Source organism: Sminthopsis crassicaudata, chromosome 5, assembly GCF_048593235.1.
Source record: "Sminthopsis crassicaudata isolate SCR6 chromosome 5, ASM4859323v1, whole genome shotgun sequence".
NCBI classification, from domain to species: Eukaryota; Metazoa; Chordata; class Mammalia; order Dasyuromorphia; family Dasyuridae; genus Sminthopsis; species Sminthopsis crassicaudata.
Genome location: NC_133621.1, coordinates 299,903,000 through 299,924,275, shown reverse-complemented (window position 1 = coordinate 299,924,275; position 21,276 = coordinate 299,903,000). Strand labels below are relative to the sequence as shown.

Sequence of the window (21,276 nt, the reverse complement as noted above, 5' to 3'; positions counted from 1 at the left end):
CTAAATAAACCCTGGAATGCAAAGAAAGGCAAAAAAGTCCTTTCTCAAATTGCTCTTTCTGTTGAGGGAGACCTGCAAACAAAGATACTTTACTCTTAAATCCAACGATTTATTAAGGGCCTACTGAATGCCAGTTCAGGGAGTATATCAGAGAAGGGGCTTTTAGCTATTCAGTTGATAAAGCTTGATGGATATTAATTAAGTTCCAATATTATGCCAAAGCATTTATTAAGCTCCTGTTGCATGCCTACTAGGCTCTGCACTAGCTAAGTGCGGAGAAGCTCGAGAAAAGATGGGGGGGAGGGGAGAGGTAAGGAGGGAGAGGCTCCGGGCCCTCGAATTTAAGACCCTAGTTGGCGGCCACGAGCGCACGCCTCTGGCGAGGTGTATGCGAAGGTCCAGGGTCTTCCTTCCTGGGTGTCTCCTCCGGCCCTCGGGCCCAGGCTCGTCCTGGCCTTGGCTTGGGCCCCACACGCGGGAGAACCGCAAGCTGGAGAGGGATGAGGACTGCGGGCAGCGGAGGGAGGGGCGGGGCCGGCGGAGCTCCACAGCCCTCAACATGGAGGACGTTATTGTCGTCGCAGTTCAGCTTCTGCAGCCCCGCCGCCGTCGCAGTGGCGGTCAAGACCCCGGATTCTCCACCCCGCTACACTACGCAGAGTGCGTAGCTCCGTGGTCGCGGGCGGGCGGCGGGCTGCGGCCGCCAGGAATGTTACGTAGTAACTCGACCGCTCCCCGCCCCTCCCCCCGCTCGGTTTACGCCACGTCGTCGCCTCGGCCGCGCGCGCGACCTCTACGCGCGCTGCGTAGCTCTGGGGCATTCTAGCGGGCGGCGGGAAGCGGTCGCTTGCGCAATCGGCGTGGCTTGAGTTCGGGAATGGCTTTAAGCGGGCCGCGCGGGGGGGGGGAGGGGCACGCTATTCCTGGACGCAGTTTACGTGCCTCCTTGGCCGTGCGTAGCGCTCGAGTCGCGCGGCGGCCGCCATTTTGTGGAACTGCGCTGCTGAGGGAGGAAGGAGCAGCCGTCGCCGCCGCAGCGCGCCCGCCTTCTCCCAGCCCCGCGCCCGTCTCCGACGCGATCGCCGGCGACGGTGGCGACGCCGACGACGGGAGACGTCGCCGAGGAGCGAGCCATTCCGAACCCCGGGCCGCCCTCGGCCTCCGCAGCCGCTGCCGCCGGGCCCTTCCGCGCGGCCTGTGCCCCCGCCGCCGCCTCGCTCCTCCTCAGGCCCCCGCCCGGCCTCGCCCCGCTGTCCGACCCCGGCGCCACGATGCGAGGAGGCGGCTTCGGAGACCGCGACCGGGACCGGGACCGCGGAGGGTAAGCATGGGGAAACCGAGGCAGGGAATGGGGGGAGAGCTGGTGACTGCGACGGCGGAGCCCGAGGTTAGAGCCGCCGGAGACGAACAGGGCAACCGAGGCAGGGGGGCAACGGGAGCCCGTGAAGGCCTTGGACAAACGAGGAAGGGGGAGGGAACGGAGCGAGCATATTCTTCGTTCCAGGTGAGGAAACTAAGGCTTAGAGAAGAATGCAACTCCCGTGGCGGGGGTGAGGGGGCGGGGTTGGCGTCGACATCCTTTGGGCCCGTGGACACTGGAAAACGGAGTCTTCGAAATTCCCTAGTCCGGGCCTTTTTGTTAGATGGGGGAAAGAGACCTCTTTGCATCCTGTTTCCATACCCCGAAAGTGGGTGATACCCCGAGGACCTTAAGAGTCTACCCCTCACTTAAAGGAGAGGAATTGGGGGGAGGACCCCCGGGGGGGCGGGGCTCAGCGTGCTCGCGGTGAAGGAAGGGGCCGCGCGAGTCCAATTAGCACTAGATCCTATTAGATTGCCGAGTGGGGGAGGGGGAAAAGCCAGGTCCCCCTTGGAATGGAGCCTACGGACCCAGGTGGAGACTTGATCCTGAATCTCTAGAACGCTACCTCTATTCCTCCACGGCCTCAGCCTCCAAGGGAGTGCTGGTGGTGAGGGGAAAAAAAAGAAAGCCTCCACCTGACAGATACAGTTTAAAAATTGTTTTTAAAACAATTATTAAAGAAAAAATGTGTTTTCCTTAGGACGGTGGAGAACGTGATACTCATAATATCTATTAGGAGGAAATGGAAGGTCCTTAGTGGCCAGGATGGTTTTGTTTTTGAATTTAGCATCTTGTGAACACTTAATGGTTCTAGAAGTGAAAGGGATGTAGCATTTCCCCTGTTGCATCAATCGGTTGCTTAGTTTCTTGTTATCTCCAGCTAGAATTTTGTGTCTAGCTTTTTGGGTTCAAAGTCTTCCTCTGCTAAAGGGAGTTTGGCAAGTTAATAATCCTTTAAATTTGTACAGTGCTGCATTTCACAGGCATTCCTCTTGAACTTGAAAGCAGGGTATTTCTAGCCAGGTCAAAGGACTTTCTTCGATAGGTCATATGACTAATTGATTGATAGGTCATCTGATTAATTGATTGACTCTGACCTCAAGCCAGCCAGTCTTACGCTTGACCTTTCTCCTCAAATGGTAGAATTTGAAGAAAGGGAAGATCTAGTGGAGCATTTAGTAACATTTGTGTTCCGTTGCATTGAGGTCTACACCAGTGCAAAGTAACGTTAATTTTCAAGAGAAGATTCAAAGAAACTAGGCTGCCATTTTGGAATGTGCACTTTTTACTTGTAGAATCTTTTCTAGGATACCATCTTTCTTAATTGAAGAGGTGCTTTGGGGCTCAGTTAAGGGAATAAACATATTTAACTACTTGCCTCTTTGAATGGTAAAACACTTGTGGTTTTGATTTTTTTTTTTTTTTTTAAGCCTCTGTTCATTCTCTTACTGGATCCTGGATCCAGTAAGTCAAGTGAATTTCCTCATAAAAGTTCAAATTTTGGGAAGCAAAAGTTTAGATTCAAGTGTTTTGTACAAGCTGCATAATTCTAAACTTGCAGAACATAGCATGGTAGTATAAAATCTTTTGGGTGGGGTCCAAACAAATCTGATTTTCATTTAAAATATCAAAATACATAAAAATAGAGTCATTCCTATTGTGGCTTTGATTGTCACTTTAGTAGGTTGGACAAGCCAAAGTTTGAGTTTGTCTGTTCCTTTATAAATGCCAGCCATAGACAGATTTAATGATAATGCATTATGTCTTAAGATATTACCCTCTGAAGCTTTTGATTCTTGATTCATTTCTTACTACAAATAAAATGGTACCATTTTAGGGGTCCTATAAAGACCTTTTCCTTCCCTCATCACATATACTGGAATGGTTATGGCTAAGTGATGAACATTTTAGATGGTTATTTTTATGATTATAGTAAAAAGATCTGGCCAGCTTCTAACCATCCTTTTTATATATATGTCCCAGAAATTCTATAAAATTACATAAATGTTAAGTATCCAAAAATAGCCAGTACAAATGTTGAATAATACTGATCCTCTGAATTGTATTCTTGCAAAGTCCATTTAACCAGAATTATCTTTAAAATGGCATAGATTTATACAAATCCATATGTGGGCAAAAAGTTGGAACTTTTGACTTAGCTTTTATCGATTTATCGTTTGTTAGAATTGAACAGACTTCAATTTGTATTGTGTCCAGAAACGGTTCTCTATAAAAGGACAGATTATAATTATCACTGCTAATTTGTAAAATTTAAATTACTAAAGACAGTTTAATAAACAATCATATAATCTCATTGTGAAAGTAAATACATAAAGTGTCATAAACAAGTTTTTAAAACTCCATCACTACCCAATCTGTTATTTTGAGTACAAAATAATAAAAGTATTTTGTATTAATAGTAAGAGCAAAGGTCTTTCTTTTTCTAAGAAAATAAATTCCATAATATATTTGTTAGTTTAAAAAAGAGGGGGGGGGTGTCTGTGTTAAAACCAAGCTCAAAATAGCCAGGAGTTTTAAATTCAGAGCAAAACATAAGCCTGTGTTTACCTGTTTGAAGAAGAATCTGTTCTGCTTTGCCTCATTAGTCTAGTGATCTAGGCTAGAGAAAATAATGTTGAAGTGGCTTCTTCGATAATTATTCATATAAAAAAATGAAATCTTTTTCTTCCAAGAATTAACTTTCTTGTTTGTTTTATTTTAAAGTCAACACAGGTTTTTGGATTATAGCAAAATATATACATACATATATATTAATATAAAACATTGACTACGTTTGCTTATATGGCCTTATTTGACATACTGGTACAAATGACTTTCAGCAAATTTGAACAGTTAGTTAATTTGGAGGAATTTGTCTCTTTAATATATACTACAAAATAAAATTTCAAATTGTTTTTCAACAATTTAGTTAAAACTAGCAGGAAATAGGCCACATTTTATGTAGATTAACTTTAGTATCTGTTGACTCTAATAATCATTGTTTTTTTTTTTTCTTCTAATATTTCTGTATGAATAAATGTCAAGCTGGCTTTATCCAGAGATTGAAGAAAAGAACCTTTAGTAAGCCACTCAGTTAAAATGGCTGGCTGTCTCTGCTGGTTTCGTTTTTGAACAGACTTTATGGTTTTTCCTACTGATGAATGATTCTTTTGTGAAATAACTCAGTGGTTTGAAAAGTGCATCAATGATTTTAATTTCTTAATACAAGACATAATTTCCCTTTTTGTCCTTTTCTATTTATATTTGAGGAAGATTGTAATTATGTATATCAAGATATCTTAATACTTTGACTTGTAGAAAGAAGTTAGAGATCAGTTGAATTTTTAAAAATTCAGTAAGGCAATTATGATATTGGAGTTCTACAATTGCTTGTACAGCAGTTAATTCTGAATAGACATGTGAAAGAAGAATCTTAGGCATGGCATGCTACAGGAGGTAGGAGAGGCATCCTAATGCTAAAACCTGGGAGAAATAACTCCAGGTTTTTTGATGTTCAGTTTTATGGAACAGGAATTAATGAGGAAGGAATTTTGAAGCCAGGTTTTGTTTACAAGTATAGCTATTTGGAATGGCGTTAAAGATTAATATTTTATAATTTTTCACTTAAAAAATCTACTTTTTGGAAAAAATATAAAGTGAACTGTTTTTGATGGGCTTAGGTTTGGAGCAAGAGGAGGTGGAGGCCTTCCTCCAAAGAAATTTGGTAATCCTGGGGAACGTTTGCGCAAAAAGAAATGGGACCTGAGTGAATTGCCAAAGTTTGAGAAGAACTTTTATGTGGAACATCCTGAAGTGGCCAGGCTTACCCCGGTAAGTTTTTTTAATAGTGAGTTTTGTAAATTTGAAGAAAATTTTTAAATGGCCAGAATATATTTGAGTGCTTTTTGTTTTAACAAGCTGTAAGTCTATTTCCCCCCTTATTTTGAGAATAGAAACCTGAATGGCAGGTGGATGTATATGTACATAAATACATTTATATATACACATACATATATACGTGTAAATTTTTATGCTTGACTGATCTATGCCTCACTTTGGTTTTTATATCTTTACCTCTATTAGAATTGATCAGGTATAAAATACATTTTAGCAATAAAATGATTTCAGTGTCCCTGAAAAATATAAATAGCATTTGCTGTTTATCATAGTGTTTAAGAAGCAGAAAATGAGAACTGGTATTTTTCCTAGTTGTTAATGTTTGGTCAGATCCATGGGATTTGAAAGTTGCGACAGACCTTAGAGAAGATTTAGTTCAGCATTTGCTTTAATCAACTATAAAATAAGACCAGTCTGATTACTTATTTTCATTCTGATTGTTGACTAAGTAATAATCTGAGTTTACAGACGATATGATATGGATTAAAATCAAAGCCTTCATCAAAATGCTCTTTACTTATTTTATGACCAGGTCATTTCTCCTCTCATCCACCTCTCCAAGTTTTCCTGGCAAAACTCCCCACAGTGGGAGTAATCTGGATTAGGAGGGAGTTAAGGAAGGAGGACATTTAAAAAAACAAATAAAACTACCACATAACTCTTTAATAAAAGTCTACAGTAAAAAAAACAAACAAACAAACAAACTAGCTCTATCTAGCTGCCCTCTTACAGCAGTAGCTGATGTGGGGGGCTTTATTTTCAGGAAGGGGAGACAGATAATGATATGGATTAAAACCAAAGATAGATAGATATATAAGTTGTCCCCAAAAACTTAACATTTCTTTATAGTGGAAAGAGAACTAGTCTAGGAAGGAAGAGACTAGTTAGCGTTGCCATTGATTTGTTACGTATTGACTGAACATGATATTGAGCCTCTTTGCCCCTTGGTCAAAAAGCATTTCTTAAGCACTGCATGGCTGTCAATAAGCTAAGCAATGGCCTCACTTGCTCGTTTGTAACATGGGGATAATATTATTTCATAGGGTTGTTTTAAACATCAAAGGAATTAAGGGCTATGAGGGTAATGTATGTGGAGGATAGTTTTATATTTAGGAAACTATGTAAATGTATAAAAATTAATTTCCAATAAGATATTTGACAGTGAATTGAAACATGCTTAAGATGCTTTGAAAATAGATAAATAGATAAAATAGATAAATTTCACCTCTAGAAATAGTAGACCTACTTCTGACCATTCTAGATAATTAAGGTTTTAATATATGTAGATTGCAGATAAAAATCTTAAGAAAGAACAACTTAAATGCTAACTTGCAGGCCTCCTTTGTTAACCCTCTGTATAATCCAGTAGAATTTTAATTCAGTTACTCAAAAGGAAGTTGTGATTGAAAAAAAAACACAAAACAAACCGAAAACCCCCACAAAAAACTAGCTTTATATAATGCCTGCTATGGGCCAGGCACTGTGCCAAGTGCTTTTACAAATGCTATTTCACTTGATATTCAAAACAGCCCTAGGAGGCATAAGTGTTAATTTTCTCATTTGAACATTGAAGAAATTTGAGATAAGCAGAGGATAAGTGACTTGTCCAAGATCATGCAATAAGAGTTCAGGCTTGGCCTTCTTTCCATTAGGCTGAAGCATGCTTAAAACTGTTGGTAGAAAACAGCATTTTAAAGGTTTCCTAGACCCTCCGATGCACTTAGGGTTTTATTTTAGTGAAATGGAAATTTAATAGTTGCCAAGTTAAAGGAAGCTAGGTAATGGCTATCCCAAATAGAAACTTTATGCTAAGCTGCTTGGTTTTATTTTACTTTAGTATGAGGTTGATGAACTGCGCCGGAAGAAGGAGATCACAGTGAGAGGAGGAGATGTTTGTCCTAAGCCAGTATTTGCCTTCCATCATGCTAACTTTCCTCGTAAGTAATCTTCAGTTTAGTCCAAATTATTCAACTAAACGTTTATTTGTTGTGTATGAAGAGCACTAATGAAAAAATTAATGAAGGGGGAGATTTTAGTTTTATTTAGTTGGTTAAAGGATAAACGGAAAGGGTACTTGCTAGTTCTATTCGGATTAGACCTAGAGATTAAGGTAGCCTTACCTGATGACATGGGCAGTTTCATGTTGGAGAATGCTGAGTGCACAGATTCTGATAAGTGATCAGGAAAATATTGTCCACATTTGTGAAGTCTGACATCCAGTGACATAAACTGGACATTATTAATTTTCATAATAAGTGAAAGGAATGATGTGGGGATGACTGTAGGTTATAAACTTCTTTGGAATTGCAAACTTTGCCAGAGTGAGATTGGTAGATACCAAGGATCCAAGCATTCTCTCTGTAAACTTCATGTGATCTTGTTAAGAGACTTTGTGATATTCTTTAGAGCAGAAATTCTTAAATTCTTGAATAAATGCTATCTATACCTTGGGCACCTAGGCAGTGGAGCACAAGGGGAGTTTGGTCTGTTTTTTCATTTGATTTCCATCAGAGAGATGGAATTGTTGGGGTCCATTGAAAACACATGTTCCATTCTTACCGAACATGCCTAAATCTTTTATTTCTTAGGTGCACGTGCATCGAAAATTTGACACTTTCCTTTCTTATTGAGTATGGGTTATAGGATGGGGAGGGAGGTTTAGGGATAAAAAACAGTTGGGAAATACTGCTATAGAGTTTTAACTCTAAATTGTTATAGGAAGTGGCAAAATATGAGATTCCCTACCTGAATTCTCTACAACTGTTACTTATGTTCATATCCTTTTAAATTTTGAGTGAAGTATTGTGTTTGTTTGGTTTTTTGTAGAGTATGTAATGGATGTGCTAATGGATCAGAACTTCACAGAACCAACTCCAATTCAGTGCCAGGGATTTCCATTGGCACTTAGTGGCCGTGATATGGTGGGCATTGCCCAAACTGGCTCTGGGAAGACTTTGGCGGTATGTACCAAGAACCATCATTTTCACAGTATTCCTGTAGTCTGCCTCTGAGTTGCTGAATTGTATACTGGGAGTCTCTAGTGAAAAGTTTACTGAAGTTCAGGACTCTAGGAGATCCTGGTTTGAATTGTACACTTAGCAAGTTCCCAACTCCTCTGTGTCTATTTCCTTGTTTCTCCTGTAATTCCTGTTTCCTCTGTAAAATGGGAATTATAATAAGACTACCTCACAGTGTTGTTGTGAGGTAAGTTTCATAAGCTTTCAATTGTTACCTAAATGGGAGCTTTTCTTAATCAGTTGATAAATTGATAAATTTTCTCCATTGTTTTGTATGTAGATGACATTTAAGTAAGCAGGATTGTGTTGATACTGCTACTTGTTTTAGTTGGTGAAATGGCAGAAACTTGGCAATACTATACAGGAAGTAGGTTTTCTTTCCCCTCCCTCCCGAGGTTTTAGCTGAATTTAATTTGTGCTATAAGAGAAAAGATAATGTCCTGTAATAGAGAGGGTCTTGGTCGGCATATAATACTCAGGAAGTCTGTGTTGGAAGACCCTTATGCAAACTTTAGCTTAAGCCATCTCATGTCATTATGTAATATTATTTATATCAAAAGATTGTTGTGGGAAAAAATGTTTTGTAAATAGGAGTTGGTCTTGCTCAACTAAAGGCCAACATCCTATTGAAATTTTCTTTTTATTCCTTTTTCAGTATTTGCTGCCTGCAATTGTTCATATCAACCATCAGCCATATTTGGAGAGGGGGGATGGCCCAATTGTAAGTCTTGTTCTGTTTCCTTTTTTTTTTTTTTTTTTTTTTTTTTTTAAACTAAAAAGCATTCATAAGAAACCATGTAAGCACTTAAAATGCTGAGCAAATGCACGCTGTATGGTGCTAAGCACCTTGCTATATTTTTATAGGACAGCAAGAGAAGAAAATATAAAGTCAATGTTTACATATACAGACTTTACAAGATAAGTGGTGAGGCAAGACATACATATGTGTTGTAATGGTTTGATGATGTTGATGTGAATATCTCTTATGGGAAATAGGGTTCTAGAGTTTGTTTTAATCATATGTGCTTGTTAACTAGGATCTCATTTTAATACTTAATTTATTTGCATAAGATGTGTTTTACAGGTGTCCTTTTTACTTTGCAGTGCCTGGTTCTGGCGCCTACCCGAGAATTGGCCCAGCAAGTACAGCAGGTAGCTGATGATTATGGCAAGTGCTCTCGATTGAAAAGTACTTGTATATATGGAGGTGCTCCAAAAGGTCCCCAGATTCGAGATTTGGAGAGAGGTAATAAGGAATCCAAAGCTATTTCACTTTGTATAAAATACATGTGCATTTTCAGAGAGCTGTTTTTCTGCATAGCAGATGTCTGTAAATTAGATCATTTTTTTCTTTTAGCTTCCATTATAAAAGTAAAACTGTGTTTTCCATAGTTTTTTTTTCTCTTCACTGGGTAATAAAATTCACCTTTAAGAACATACCAATTAAAAAGTGGAGATTTAGGTATGGGGGTAAAAAGATCTGAAAGTGTAAGTGATGTTGTCTCTAATCTCAAATTTTCTTTCTGTAGGTGTTGAAATCTGCATAGCCACTCCTGGTCGCCTGATAGATTTTCTAGAATCAGGGAAGACCAACCTTCGTCGTTGTACTTACCTTGTATTGGATGAGGCTGACAGGATGCTTGATATGGGTTTTGAGCCTCAGATTCGAAAGATTGTGGACCAAATCAGGGTGTGTAAAACTGATGCTTTTTCCTCTTAATCTCTAGCTATAAAAGTTGCTTCATCCGGCATCACTCTCTTTTTGCTTTTAGCCTGACAGACAAACCCTGATGTGGAGTGCCACCTGGCCAAAAGAGGTTCGACAGCTTGCCGAGGATTTCCTTCGTGACTATACCCAGATCAATGTGGGGAATCTGGAGCTGAGTGCCAACCACAACATCTTGCAAATTGTGGATGTTTGCATGGAGAGCGAGAAGGACCACAAGTATGGATCTATTTTCAAATAACCTATTACTGAGTAGGCCAATTAACTTAATTTTTGGCATTTGAATGTTTCTTAGTGATTTTCCAAATCATTCTCAAGGTACCTAAAAGATCAGTGAGCATTGTAACTTAGGTTGGTAAGCATCTTAGAATTTGTGATTACCTTCTAGACTAATCCAGCTAATGGAGGAAATAATGGCTGAAAAAGAAAATAAGACCATAATCTTTGTGGAGACAAAGAGACGATGTGATGACCTGACCCGGAGGATGCGCAGAGATGGGTAAGTGTGGTATTGAACTGTCAGCTTCAGTCTGTAAGGAATTCTACAATTAAAATGGGAGCAGCAATTGTCTTTGTGTTTTGCAAAATGGTCACAATAATATATTGATATGGTAACCTTGACAAAACTAAACGTGATTGATGGTTATGATTATTTTCTTGACTTTGTTTTCTTTAATATGTTTTCTAAAATGGAGGTCAATTTTCATTGACAGATGGCCAGCTATGTGTATCCATGGAGACAAGAGTCAACCAGAAAGAGATTGGGTACTCAATGGTGAGTAGATATCAAGTATTGAACTTTTTGATGAAATATTTCTCTTGCAAATTGAGCTCAGCTCAGAAAAACTTTGTAGCACAAATGTTCAAGGAAGGAATATCAGGATGGTAAAGGAACTAATATGGTTTTTTAAACTACATAAAGTAGGATTCAGTAATACCACTCACTGTCAGCAAAAATTTTGTACTTTCCCCTCATAGTCCTTTTTTTAGTTCATTGTCATTAAGCTGGAATAAAACATGTCCTTTTTAAAGGAATGTACCTGTCTTCCCCAAAGAACTTTATTCCTGGCTCCCCTATTCTTGATGGAGTTTCCTGCTATCTCTAAATTGAATTTAGGATTTGGTCTAGAAAATGGGGTATCTGGATTAGGTATATAATAATGGGGGGGGAAAGCATTTGGTGGTGGTGGTGGTGGTGGTGGTGGTGGTGGTGGTGGTGGTGGTGGTGAGGAAACACCTTCACTTTTTAAACTAACAAAGTGGAAGAAAGGCCCATTCAAACTTGGAAAGGTTTTTAGATTTTCTTCTAAAAAATGCCTTTTAGCTCTATTTACTCAACCTGATATTGGATGGGGGGGCTTTTGTCTTTCAGAATTCCGTTCAGGGAAGGCTCCCATCCTCATTGCTACAGATGTAGCCTCTCGTGGGCTAGGTTTGTACAGATAGGTGTCTCTTGCCTATTACTGGTATATGTATCTTTTTTGGTTGGGAGGTTTACTTACTATCTCAAAGTAGACTTTATGTGTGTATATTTAGATATAATTTTTAAAAAATAATGCAAAGCGTGATTTTCCCCACAAATAATTTTTTTTAAAACTGGTGTGTTTTTGTTTTTGTTTTTGTTTTTTTTTCTTAACATGTTCAAAGTCTCTTCCTGCTCCTAACAAACAGGCTTTGGTTTGCAGCAAGGCCTAGGCATGACTACTCAAGAGGGAGAAGAGACATTCAGTTAAAGCGGTTGATTCTGGCCCACCCCCAGTTTGCGTTCTCAGACTTCTTGGTTGGACAGCATGGGCTGTATTGTTCTTGGCTATCTTCAGCTCACCTGTATGCCAAGGAAAGAGCCGATTGCTTTGTTGCAATTTTCGTCATAACTTTTCTTCTCGATAGTTGGCCACCCGAACAAAGGTTTTTTTGCCCCTGTGTTTCAAGCCATTTTGGGGTAGTTGTCTATGAGGCAGAATTCTGAAGTTAGTTTGCATCTCTTCTTCCTCTGCTTCACAATACTGTTGCAACGGATTGTTGGGGTTTAGTAATTAAGACTTGAGCATATCCTTGTACGGATGGCTTAGTCAATCACTGTTGCCCATTTTATCACCGACTGCTGTAAAATAAATTATCTTGGGGACCGAGTTCCCTGTTTGTGATAAACACACACTTACTGCCAGTTTTAAAAATGAACCTTCTGGCAGCCTTCCACTGTGACTTCAGATGTACCCAGACATTTCTGGGCCACTTTGTTTTTTAACGTGGTTGTCAGACTTGGCAGTGCCAGCCTCGACTTTAAAGTATGTAGATAGCTTTGCTCATGAATTAAGTCCGACTCGGAAGGGTTCTGTGATTGGGAGCCCTGTCTTAATGGGGAAAGGCCAGAAAGGCAAGTACACCTAGAAGCCTGGTGAAGGCATTGAACCTAATGAGAGATGAGTGTTGGGGCTAAGCCCCAGGTCTGTTGGTGCGATTTTCCTTGTCAGACTTTTCTTTCTCCAATCCTTACCCAAAAAGTGTTGCTAATCACCTCTCCTCTGAGAGGCGGTGGTTTCCCAGCTGTGACTGGAGACTGTCTCTGCCCTCAGAAGGTCATGTCTGGACCTGTGCAGCGAGAACTTGGGCCTGTTGGGAGAAGGGGCTGAGGCCTGGAAGCAGTTTTTATGGAAAAGAAAAGCTTTCAGTGATGGTGATTTTTAAACAGGCTTGCTATGTGCTGGTAGCTTCTTTGTGCATCTCGCCTAGACAGTTAAAATAAACTTGCAGTTCCCCCCACCCCCACCCCACCCCTGCACCCCTATCAACCTAATTGGCCGCCATGTTATAATCAGCCTCCCATCCCCCCACCCCCCACTCACCCGAGTGAAGGGGCCCGGGAAGGTTTCTGAGTCTGTTTCTTGTTACTAAACAGCACCCGTGCTTGTTTGGGCCCCTTTTGTTTGCTGCCTTGTAAAATCAAAAGGAGGACAAAAATAAACTGGCCAGCTTGTGACCAAGGTCCTCTGAGATCTGGAAAGTGAAGGCGTCTACCTCGAGTAGACAGGGGCGCACTATTTTGGCGGAGTCACCAGGCCTTTTCTCTCCCTCCCTGGCAAACAGTGGTTTCTTAAATGCTCCCTTCAGGTAAGTTCAAAACTCCCAAATTTCATTAGTCACTATCAAAGAAAAAAAGCTCCTTCCCCTGGTCTTTCTAAAATCTTGTTTTGTTAAACTTCACTTGGATAAACTAAAAACATTGAATTTCTTTTGTCTTGTTTTCTAACAGAAGCTTTGCTATCAGCTGCACGTCACTCAGTGCAGGCTCGGGGCATCTCTGCATGGGTGGTCCGGAGCCGCTCTAGATGAGCATATCTCTTAGCCTCTGTCCCCATCCTGTTCCCCACTCCCCACCCTTCCTTTGCCCCCCTCTTCCCCCATTATTGTTCGAGCTGCAGACCAAACCATAGGGCTTTTTTTGATGGTCTGACCAAAAGGGTATGTGGCCCAGAGAATACTTTCTTATCCCTGTTACATCTTTTCTAAAGGCAACAAGATAATACCTTTGTGGCACACGAATACAAAGAGCATGATTAGCTGGAGAAACCTAATCCTAGACTTGCTCTTGTGTGTACACAGGACCACCTTTTTAGTCTGGAGAACTATCACCAACTTTGACCCCCTTCCTGCCCCAAGATGTTCCCAAAGGTTAGAATCTGAATTATTGACTACGGTCCCCAAAGCTTTCTGTTAAGAAAGCACTTCATGCATTCAGTGCAATAATTCAACTTGCTCTGCTGCTGGACAGACATGCGGAATGGGATTGACCAAGGAGCATACAGTTGGTTGCTATTTATCCTGGCTCTGAAGATGTGGCTGTGTTGATAAAAAATTTCCCATCCCTTATCTTACTCTTTGTCCTATCTTTGCACATTTTTTTTTTGTTTGTTTGTTTGTTTTTTGTTTTTTGTTTTTGTTTTTTTGCTCTGTTAACATCAAGGACCTTAGCTGGAGACTCACGCTGCCCCCTGTGATATCTGCCTTCTCACTCTTTCTGGTGTGATTCAGGACTTAGGAGTCAGCAAAGACTGAGGAGCCTTTTCTGTAATAAGAAACAGACAACGTCCCTTTCTTCCCATCTCCTTTAACAACAGTTACATAAACATTTTTTTTTTTTTTTCAAATCATCTCCCCCTGAAATTAATGCAGTCTGGGCAATAGATGCAGTCTGACCCTTTGGATGTAACTTTTGCATTTTTATTCATTTTTTTCTACAATCACCCCTATTATCCCCGGGGGGAGGCGTTGGAGGACCTGAAATTTTTACCCGAACCCAGGTTCTCCGGCGCTTGGCAACCAAATGGGGCTACAGAGAAGCATCTAAGCCAGTTCACAGAGCGAGCGTGTGTGGGGACTTCTCACTGCCACGGACCCTTGATGCATGCTCCCCGCGCTCCAGTGGTCCCGTGTCAGAGGGCGGAGTTTTCGAAAGGAGGCCGCCAAAAATAAAAGGCAAAGAGACGGGATCGGCTGCAGCGGTTTCCCAAAGGAGGAGGGAGTGTGCATCGGTCTGGTAACAAACAGAGAATGTTTTTTAATTATTTATATCACAAAAATCTGTGTTTTATCTTGGATATTTTCTGAATATTCTTTGTAAAATGCAGATTTTTTTTTTCCACAAAACATTAGGTCTCTAATGACAGTCTTAACTTTGCTTGTTTTAGTAAATAGATTATCTTACGACTTCCACACTAACCTTTACATAGTTTTTAGAGATGGCCATAATGTATCTCAAGGTTTCGTGGCATTTTCCAAATTGGCTATTCATCTCATTCCCTGGTCACTTAGACAAGCTTTGGTTGAGTTCAAACCACAACCTTGAGTTGATCAAGATCATCAGAAACTGGACTTGGTAGTATAGTAAAATTTTAGAGTAAAATGTTTTCAAGCTAATTAGAAGAAAAAGGTAGGAAAAGATGACTTATTTCAAGTTTAAAAAAAATTAGGTGAACAAAATTTGTAGCAGGAGTGTTTCTAAAGTTGAACAATGGGGAGAATTTTAATAAAGAAAATGAAATGCTTTGGTGTAAAACTCCTTTGACAAAATAGTCATAAGAAAGTAAATGAAGCTGTATTTTTGCCATGTAACTGGTTTGAAGGTAAGTGTGTAATATTGTTATATTTTGCTGGGCTTCTCCCAACAGAGTTGAAGTGGTTTGCCCTTATTTATACAATGGTATCATTTTGCTTCATGTTCTAGTGAGTTTTGGAGAGGAGTGGGCTGGAATTCACTTGACTCTTTAACAGAGGGTATCTCTTGGACAATTGTTGTCATTTCATGAAGCACTTGATTTATTTAGCACAGGCACTTTTGATGAGATGGTTGCATTAATACTTCTGCATCCATTTGGAGGTGATGTGCCACTCATTTAGGGGGTCCCCAAGATTATCTGATCTTGTTTTTCCCTCTTTTACTCTGTTGGGATAAGTCTGTTTTGTTTCTGTTCAGTGTGGTTACTAATTTAATCTTCTCTCCTCTTGCTGTCATCCACATCCGTGCTTCCCACCTATCGTTGGCACATTCTTTACCTTCTTTTCCACCACTTCAACCCCCATCTCCGGATTCATCATTGGTCCTGAAGATGTGGAAGATGTAAAGTTTGTGATCAACTATGACTACCCAAACAGCTCAGAAGATTATGTGCATCGAATTGGCCGAACAGCCCGTAGCACCAACAAAGGCACCGCCTACACATTCTTCACCCCAGGAAACCTAAAACAAGCTAGGGAACTAATCAAAGTGTTAGAGGAGGCCAATCAGGCCATCAACCCGAAACTGATGCAGCTGGTGGACCACAGAGGAGGTGGTGGAGGAGGGGGTAAGTTAATCCTGGGGTTTTTCAGATCCTTAGGTGGAACTTCAAATATTTTAATCCCTTGCTTTGGTCCAGTGGAGGCAGGTAAATCCCACCACCCTGGAAATTGTGTTTTATTGAGTTTAGGAGCGATAAAAGAGAAAACTATACAGTTTTGTTTTTTCCCTTCTTCATTGAAAATTACAACTTAGTCCTTTGTTGCCTAGATATAGCCTTGGTCTAACCGTGGGAGTTGTTTTTGTTGTTTTTTGCTGAGTTAATTGGAGTTAAGTCACTTGCCCAGAGTCACACAGCTAGGGAAGTGTTAAGTATCTGAGATCAAATTAGAACTCGGGTCTTTATGACTTTAGCGCTGGTGCTCTATCCATTGTGCCACCTAACTGCCCTTTGTCGAGTTTTTAATATATATATATATATATATATATATATATATATATATATATATATATATATATATATATATGTGTGTGTGTGTGTGTATGTGTGTGTATATATATATATATATATATGTGTGTGTGTGTGTGTATGTGTGTGTATATATATATATATATATATATATATATATATATTTATGTATGTGTATATATATGCATCTTGTTCATTAAGAAAATATATCACAATTTTTAGAACTTATCCTACCCTTTTCCTTCTCCAATGGTGTTTTCTCTTAGATTCCTGCCAGTCTTAATGACCATACTGGTTGTATAAATCAATATGCAGGAACACTCAAAATAGAGCATAAAATACTTCCATCACTTTATTTTCAGAAAGTTTTATCCTCAAGATTGATAATTTGTGCTGTATGTTTATTTTAGGTATATAGGAGAGGTATATAATTCTGGCCCTGTTTTTATGGTTGTAGATATTGAGCCGAAAGGTTTTTTTATTGTTGTATTAGGGAATAAAACAACTTGGGTCAGCTCACTCTTTCAATGCGGCTGACCATCATTTTTTAAAAGCTCAGGTGTGGGTCCCCTAAAACCTGTAAAATGGGGTTTATTTAGATTATACACTTAAATCTAAGAAAGACTGACTGGTATGAACAGCAGGAAAATGGGGAGTAACTGAAGATTTTAGTTAATTCAAATTGAATGCTCATTTCCCCGGGTTGATATTTGAGGATCCAGCTTTTGTGGATCTCCTCAATAGAAGTTACAGAAATTTATTAGAAATAATTGCTGTAGGCAACTATATAAATATGTGGACATTGTATTTAACATATACTTTAACATATTTAACATGGGACTACCTGCCATCTGGGGAGGGGGTAGAGGGAAGGAGGGGAAAAGTTGGAACAGATGTTTTTACAAGCTTCAGTGTTGAAAAATTACCCATGCATATGTTTTGTCAATAAAAAACTATAATTTTTTTTTCCCTGAGGCTGGGGTTAAGTGACTTGCCCAGGGTCACACAGCTAGGAAGTGTGAAGTGTCTGAGACCAGATTTGAATTTGGGTCCTCCTGAATTCAAGGCTGGTGCTCTATCCACTGTGCCACCTAGCTGCTCCTAAAACTATATATATATTTTTTTAAATGGGACCATCTCAGGCCCAGAAGAATTGGGGGGAGAAAGAAAAAGAAATAATTGCTTTATAACTTTTGTTAGAAAGCTATACATTTGGGGAGTTGCCCTCAGATGAAGAATTATGAAAAGTATGAGGTCCTCTTGCCCTGAGTATATCTGGTTGTATTAAAATCCTATGTCTAGGCACCGTGTAATTCCACATATCTTTCCATTAGGTGGACGTTCTCGATACCGTACCACCTCCTCGGTCAACAATCCCAATCTGATGTACCAGGATGAATGTGACCGCAGGCTTCGAGGAGTTAAAGATGGTAGCCGGAGAGACTCTGGAAGCTATCGTGATCGTGGAGATACGGACAGAGCTGGTTATGCCAATGGCAGTGGCTATGGCAGTCCCAATTCTGCCTTTGGAGCTCAAGCAGGCCAGTACACTTATGGCCAAGGCACCTATGGGGCAGCTGCTTATGGCACCAGTGGCTACGCAGCTCAAGAATATGGAGCTGGCACCTATGGTGCTAGTAGCACCGCCTCAACTGGGAGAAGCTCTCAGAGCTCCAGCCAGCAGTATAGTGGCCTGGGCCGGTCAGGGCAGCAGCCTCAGCCTTTGATGTCTCAGCAGTTTCCACAGCCTCCTGGGGCTGCTAACATGATAGGTTACATGGGGCAGACTGCTTACCAGTATCCTCCCCCTCCTCCTCCTCCCCCTCCCTCCCGTAAGTGAAACCACTCGGGTGGTGGTGAGACTTGTCCAGACATCTTACTTACATTTAAAGGAACTCTTTCCTTTTTACTTTCTTTCCCCCTCCCCCTTTTTTTTTTTCCTTTTAACCATTGTGATTTGTCTTTCATGCAGGTTAGTTAGAATTCCACTGCCAGATTTCTTCTGCCCGCCAAAATGATCCAGTCTGTTAGAAATTTTATATTAAAAAAATACATAGCTGACTGGAAAAGTTTCCCTTTTATCCCCTTCAACTTCTTGCATGTTGAGGAAATTTGAGCTGAGCTTTCTTTTCTTTTTTAAAAGAAAAAATGGGCATTAGGCAGTTTAGTCCTAACCCATTTTTTGTTTTGCCTAAGTTAAGGAGTTGGGCGGGATGGAGATTTGCAGTGTGTGGCACAGGAGAGCACAGCATGCTTTCCTGTGCTCATTTGATGGGGATGTAGGGAGAGCATGTAGAGCATTTGCTGTGATGTTCTAAGTTCTCTGAAACTAGCTTGGAGTTGAGTTCTTACAATGGGCACTGGGCACTGTTTCTAAGCTCACATATTTTAAGGTGTGCTTGTTTTACGTGGTTGATTGCCTGTTAAACATTTTGTGGCAACCAAATTCTGATTGGATTGGGTATTAAACTCTGCCTCCTCCTACCTCCCTTATGGCTCACTTCCCCAAAAAGAAATCTCCTGTGGGTCTGCCTTACTGAAAAAAATCAGCCATTGGTGGGTCAGCCATAGAGTCATAAAGATTAGATTGCTGAGAATCTGGATTTCACTATGGCCAGAAATACAAGCTGATTTTAAAATGAATGTCATTCATTTTAAAGGCTGTGAGTAGTATTCTCTGTGATTGCTAAAGTAGAACATCTCCACAGCTGGGTGGGAACTGCCTGTATTTATTCCTCACATAGGACCATCTTTGGAAGTCAGTTTCCATCCAGACAGCTGCTGTGGGCTGGACGAATGGAAATGCCCATGAAAACAAAGCAGACTTTTATTTATCAATTAATTCCATCCATTTACCTGCAAGATAAAGTTGTAGGTAATTTGCAGAGAATTTGCTGACTAGGTCACGGATGAAATTTTCTTATTAACACTGTTTACAGAGCTAGGGTGGAACTCGTTTTTTCCTATCATCCCTCTATCTTTTTACCCAAAAGGGATTAGGCAGAGCAGTTCTGAGTTCATTGTTTTAAAACTTCCCTTGTCCTTTCTATAGACCTTTATAACTGAGCTTCTGGGTATGTTTCTCCAGGATCCTATTGTGGTCAGTTTTTACAGGTAGGTAGTATTGTAGGGACAGGTTAGGAAAGACTGGAACGTAAGCATTTAATTTGCTCTTTCTTCATCTGAAGGTAGGTGAGTGTTTCCTGTTTGTAGTTAAGCATGTTGTCTATTCTCTAATGTGACTTCATTTGGCAGATGGGCCAGGAACAGCAGATCCTGGAGAGAATTCCCTGCCCTTATTTCATACAATCTCTCTCACCTGACTAGTTACTGTTGGCATCCTTTGGTAAAGCTGCAGAAGCCCAAACGCCTCTCCCAGAGGCCAATGCGAGTGGCTCTCTGTGGTTATTGTGGGCAGTGAAGGGGCTTGTGCAGAGTCTCAGTGGGCTGCATTTCTTCAACTGAAGGAGTGTGCTTGTTGATTGATAAGATCTGGGTTTGGCCTCCCCACTCCCCCTTTTGATTTTGTTTTCAGGCTTCTTTAGGGGGAGAATAAGGGGGGGTGGTCCCCTGAGGGCTTCCGAAGGTCTGGTTAAGTGTGCACCATACCAGGTAGGTTGTTAGCATAAGCTGGAATTCTGTGCATGTAAGCTGTTTGGCCTTCATGTTTTCTTTTCTCCCCATACCCTCCATTTTTCTCTCTGCCCCTTTCTTTTTCTCCTATCCTGAAAGTTGAGGATATGGGGGTGGGAGGTGGGGAAAGGCACCTATTAGTGTGGCGGAAAGTTTGCCCTGTGCTTCGTATCATTGAACCCAGGCCCCCAAAGAACTTTTGCTGTCCAAGCACTGATCGGTCTGTTGTAGATGTTTTCTTCTCCCTTCAAACAGATGGGAAACTGTTCACCTGTGAGTTCTCATGCAGAAGTCCGCCAGGGAGATAGGCTGCCCTCTCACAGCTCTTAAAGCTGATGTTAATGAGAAGGGTCTCCTGGCAAGGGAGGCAGCATTTTGTTTGCTCCTGCTTCATTGCAAAATGAGATTAACAGCACATCTCAAAAGCTATTGCAGCTTGGATCTAACATCTGCAAGGGTCCCTTCTGTGTCATCCCGAGCATTAGCCTCCCCTGTCCTCATGTGCTTGGCTGAAAATGCAGATTCCAGCTGCTGCTGGGTACATAAGTAGGACAACCTTCATTGATAACTGCAATTGTATCATTGAAACTTCTTTTGGGGGGAGGGGCTTAATGTGGAATTGTTGGGTCACTTCTGACGCCTCCCTGACTAATGGCTTTACGGACTTCTCTACCTGAAGGGTCAGTGGCTTCCTCTGAGCGATCAGTGCTTTTGTTCATGCCCCTACTGGTCTCCAAACACATTCCTGTTGCATTAAGACTTGACTTGAAAGATTCATAGATGTGTAATGTTCAGGCACAGGATATTAAAAGCTATGTTACTATTCTTAGTTTGTAAATTGTCTTTTGATACCATCTTGTTTTCTTTTGTAGGTATAAATAAAAACTGTTGACAATAAGAGTGCCTTTTTTTCATTATTTTTCATTTTAGCAGAAGTCCAATGAATGGTTTGCCATTTCTCTGTGATCTTGGTCAGTCTCCTAGAACTCTGGAAGGAAAATGTGTAGGACTCAAAAAACCCATAGAGGTGCAGCATATTTTTCCCTCGAGGTGTATATAAAACTTTTTTTTTTTTTTTTTTTAAGGGAATAACAATGTAAAAATTCTAGGTCACCCATTTCACATTTTACTTCCAGCTTTGGTGTTTGTCCTTCATTCTTGAAGAGGGCCATGATGTCAGGGAGGTGGTGCCATGAGAACAAGTGAATTGGATTTAGATTGGGAGGGGCCCCCCACTGTGTGGAATTACCAGCCTCTCTCCTCCATCCCACCTGGGTCCAGTGGCAAAATAAGAGATCAGGATGCCTGGACATGGCCCTGCATGCAGTGGGAGACTTTGGCCTTTTATGCCAAGGTCTTAAAAAGATCTGTTTGAGGCAGTGCCCAATCATTGAT

General features: G+C 40.9%; 1 protein-coding gene across 1 annotated transcript; it reads left to right on the top strand.

Annotated features, from left to right (window-relative positions):
- Nucleotides 1-977: 977 nt before the first annotated feature.
- DDX17 (DEAD-box helicase 17) lies at nucleotides 978-20,779 on the top strand. The gene is made up of 13 exons (XM_074271727.1): nucleotides 978-1,321; nucleotides 5,044-5,194; nucleotides 7,098-7,197; nucleotides 8,087-8,220; nucleotides 8,933-8,998; nucleotides 9,382-9,523; nucleotides 9,807-9,967; nucleotides 10,050-10,222; nucleotides 10,392-10,502; nucleotides 10,717-10,778; nucleotides 11,376-11,435; nucleotides 15,610-15,846; nucleotides 17,583-20,779. Exons 1-13 carry the CDS (start codon nucleotides 1,272-1,274, stop codon nucleotides 18,086-18,088), a joined length of 1,953 nt encoding a protein of 650 aa, XP_074127828.1. The 5' UTR covers nucleotides 978-1,271; the 3' UTR covers nucleotides 18,089-20,779.
- The last annotated feature ends 497 nt before the right edge of the window (nucleotides 20,780-21,276 follow it).